The following is a 4,427-nucleotide window of genomic DNA, read 5'->3' as shown; positions in this document are numbered from 1 at the left end:
CACTCTTTCACATACAGGACCCACATACCTCCTATTTCAAGATACTCATCATTCTTGCCATTAATTGTTCAAGATGGTTTCCTACTAAAATAACCAAGACCATGAGGAAAAAGCCATGTCTGTTTGTTTACAAATACATCCCCAGGAACCAGGTTTTATACTTGACATATAGAGGGTGCATGGATTTTTTTTTCTCATACTTTTTATTTTGAAAAATTAGAGTCACATGAGATTGCAGAAAAAATGTGCAGGAAGATTCCATGCACCCTTCACTCAGCCTCCCCCAGTGTCAACATCTTGCATAACTACAGTACAATATCAAAACCAGAAAACCGAAATTTAAATCAGAGCTTATCCCAATTTTGCCAATTATACATGCACTTGTATTTGTTTACACGTATATATGTGTAGTTCTATGCAATATTACCATACAGGTAATTTAATTTAAGTATCACCATTATCAAGATAAAGAGCTATAGCATCACAAGGCTCTGTCCTTCGACCCCCTTTACAGCCATACCCACCACTCCTCCTCATCCCTAAACCCAGGCAAATACTTATCTTTCTCTAGATTATATAATTATGATAATTATGTTATTTCAAGAGCATTATATACATGGAATCACCCAGTATATTAGTTTTTGGGATTGGCTTTTTCACTTAGCATAATTCTCTAGAGATGCGGTCAATCTGTCAGGTGTATCTATGGTTTATTCCTTTTCATTACCGAGTATATTCCATGGTATGAATGTACCATAGTTTGTTTAACTATTCACCCACTGAAGGACATGTGGCTTATTTCTATTTTGGGGCTCTTACTAATAAAGCTGCTATGAACATTTGTGTACACGTTTTTGTGTGGACATAAGTTTTCATTTCTCTGGGATAAACAGCCAGGTATGCAATTGCTGGGTTGTACGGTAGTTTAAAAAAAACTACCATAGTTTTTTAAAGGAAACTGCCAAACTGTGTTCCAAAGTGGCTGTACCATTTTACATGCCCACCAGCAATGTATGAGTGATTTAGTTTCTGTGTCCTCACCAGCATTTAGTGTTATCACTATTTTTCATTTCAGTCATTCTGCTAAGTGTGTAGTAATGTGTCACTGTGGTTTTAATGTGCATTTCCCTAATGGCTAATGATGCTGAGCATCTTTCCATACATGTGCTTCTTTGCCAACTGTACACCCTTTTTAGTGAAATGTCTGTTCATATCTTTTGCCCATTTTTAAGAATTTTTTTTTTTGTATTTTGGCTGTGCCGCGCCATGCCACACAGCACGCGGGATGGTTCCCCAACCAGGGATAGGACCCGGGCCTCCGCAGTGAAAGCGCCGAATCCTAACCACTAGACCACCAAGGAACTCTCACTTTTGCCCATTTTCTAATTGGAGTGTTTGGGTTTTTTTCTCTACTACTGAGTTTTAAGAGATCTTTATATATTCTAGATATTAGTCCTTTGTCAGATATGTGGTTTACAAATATCTTCCCCCCAGTCTGTAGTCTGTTTTTTAGCCTCTGAACCAAATCTTTTGCAGAGTAAAAGTTTTTATTTTGATGACAGATTTTAATTTGATAGAATATGTATCAGGAAGTAATTTCCTGAGAATCATCTGTCTTTGTTCTCTCTTCAAAACTCTACTTGTTTTCAACTGAATGAGAAAACAGGCTACTCAAAGGGCTGGTCTTGATAAGGAGCTGCACCAGAGTGGAAATCAACAATATCAGTGAGCATACTGTTTAGTTCAGCTCAGTTTTTTTTCATTGGAGACTGTCTCAGTAAAGGAAACGGTGTGCTCATTTACATTCTGGTACAAGCCACAATAGGCAAAAAACCCCCAGCAGTTTGCAGGTTGCCAGTCTACACCATACTTTGAGTTGCACTACACTAAACATTTGTCTAACAAGTTCTTGTCAACTAGAAGGCATATGAGAACAAACCTACACAAAACTCACCACTTCTGAAAGTCTGCTTCTGCAATTTCAAATGTGGTTTTAAAGTTTTAAAATAATGTTGGGAAAAGTGTCCTTTCACTATGTCTTACAAAGACCTTAGGAGTGTTCAAACTACCAAGTGATTCCATACCTCTCCAAACAGGTCCTTCAGGGCTGAAATAAGCAGCTGTTTGAACTGTGCGGCATTCAGTCCAATGCCATGATCTTGAAATTCTCTGTTAAAAAATATTTTTTAAAAAATGCATTGCATTAAATTTCATGCCATTCACATTCATAAAAAAGTAGTCGAAAATAAAACTCAGGAGACTGAACTTACAGGTGGACTTTCATGTAGTGGTGCTCAGAGGGATTTCTGTAAACTATTCTTTCATATGCGGCAGCTGCGGCTGGCATCTTTTCCAGTGCTGATCACACCTACGTGAAGGGTCAAGGGGGCTAGAAATGACCAAGATACAAGCTATTTTTCACTTTTTTAATGAGAATTTGACCTATATGATTTTTTAAAAGAACTCTTAGTACAATAACTTATCTAATTCTGGTCAAACTGATGTTACCCATACAGACACAATGGAAGTTTCTATATTTTATGTATGCCAGACCACCGTACTCTTATTTAATCCCAGCAAACATTTTCCCTTACTGAGTATCCAGCTCCGTGCTAAACACTTTACATGACTTAGGTCACGTCTTCAAAATGATCCCATGAGCTAAAAGCTATCAGTATTCCCATTTTTGAGAAGAGAACACTGAGGCTCAGCAAAGATAGCTAACACCTGCCCAGAGGCACACAGAGATTCCAACCACTCCTGAGCTGCCTCAAGACCACTCTGGCATGATGCCTATTCAAAAAAAAAAAAAAAAAAAAGTAAAAAGCATAAAGGAGTAAAATCTGGGACCGAAGACCCTCTTCTTATTTACTCTGTCAACATAGAACATTAACAGAAGAATGAGGGGTGGTAGTTCTCCTGGCCTCCCCCCACGTTGGATCTGCCTGTTCTCTGTCTACAAGCCAGGCCTGTAAAGGGCTATCTGGCAGCCCTGCAAAAGACTGAGCTTAAACAGCAAAGGTCTTAAGAAGAATTCTGGAATGGACACTCAAGCCATTTCTAACAGATCTGGTACTTTCAAGAACTCAGAACATGCTAGTCCCCTGTAGAGAATCTCTGTCCTTTGGCTCCACTCCTACCTCACTCTCACTCTGAATAGCTTCTACTCATCTTTCAAATTTTAGCTTAAAGTTCACCTCTTCCAAGAATACCGCCTCTTCAGGGAGGTCTTCTGTGACACCCTAAGTTAGGTTCTCTTGTTACACAATCTCTTAACATTGTCTATTTGTTTAATATCTGGTTCCTGCACTAAAGGGACCAGGAAACTGAGGCCGAACCAAGGAAAGGGACTTTTCCAAGGTCACATAGCTATAGACCAGCATTTACAAAAACCTCTCTGGACCCACTTCCAACTACTCCCAAATGATGACCTCAAGAGAAAATGAGAAGTCAGGGTCAAGCAGGTACATCCAACCATCCATTCAACAAACACGAATATTTACTGAGTCTGGCACAGAGTATTGAACACTTTCTGAATACACGATTGATCCAATGGTGGTAGTGTGAGGCCTGTATGTTCAAGAGTTATCTTTGGTTTCAGGACTGCAGCAATAGTTACCTGGTGCTTCTTTCCCCATCACCAGAGTCTCCCCGACTAAAGGGGCAAGGAGAACAGGACCCTCAGTCATTCCATTCATTGTCCGGCACACGATAGGTGTTTTTTAAGTGTTACGGACTACCCTAGAGGAGTTGGCTGCTTGAGGTAGGGGAGTGAGACTGGACTGGGGCTTAGGATGCCAATAACAACAAAGACTTCAGGACTACTCTGGAAATGGATAATGGTGATAGTTGTACAACAACGTGAATGTACTTAATGCCAATGAACTATACAGTTAAAAATGGTAAATTGTATGTTATGTTTATTTTACAAAAAAAAAAAAAAAGACTGAAGGAGCAAGTGTTTATTGAGCAGTCACCTCTGACAGGGCTGAGCCTCAGGGTGAGTGATAGCTCTGCCCTCTTCAGGCTGTCCTGAGACTAGGAGATGATGCTTGTGAAACCCTCCCTACAGCCCGGCATATTCACCAGGCCCACCAGGAAAATGTGAGCACTTCCATGGTGGCTGTCATCATCATCTTTGAAGTCAGCCTTTTTGGTGGCTGTAGGGATGCTCATTACCTGATCTACTAGTAATAGGTGTCCCTGCTTCCCTCCCCAATCTAGTCTCTACAGCAGCCTAAGTGACCCTACTAAAAACCATCCAAGCCACATCATTCCTCTGCTCAAAACCTTGCAAAGATTCCCGTTTCAGAGTAAAGCCAAAGTGTTTACAGCCGTGATCTGTACCACTGGTTCCTCCCACCACCTTGACTCCACGTCCTACCGCTCTCCCCTGCTCAGTCCCACCACACAGGCCTCCTAGCTCT

General features: G+C 40.6%; 1 protein-coding gene across 1 annotated transcript in view; it reads right to left on the bottom strand.

Annotated features, from left to right (window-relative positions):
• The window catches only part of RPP14 (ribonuclease P/MRP subunit p14), a 3,980-nt gene extending 1,610 nt beyond the window's left edge, over positions 1–2,370 (bottom strand). The window contains exons 1-2 of the mRNA XM_007469015.1: positions 2,271–2,370; positions 2,085–2,169 (exon numbers count right to left, since the gene is read on the bottom strand). Coding sequence (XP_007469077.1) covers positions 2,085–2,169; positions 2,271–2,347 — 162 coding nt within the window. The 5' untranslated portion in view covers positions 2,348–2,370. The remainder of the gene's footprint in view (positions 1–2,084; positions 2,170–2,270) is intronic.
• Positions 2,371–4,427: the final 2,057 nt, after the last annotated feature.

Source organism: Lipotes vexillifer, unplaced genomic scaffold (assembly GCF_000442215.2).
Source record: "Lipotes vexillifer unplaced genomic scaffold, Lipotes_vexillifer_v1.1 scaffold989, whole genome shotgun sequence".
In the NCBI taxonomy this organism is placed as follows: domain Eukaryota; kingdom Metazoa; phylum Chordata; class Mammalia; order Artiodactyla; family Lipotidae; genus Lipotes; species Lipotes vexillifer.
This window is presented reverse-complemented; position numbering and strand designations above follow the sequence as displayed.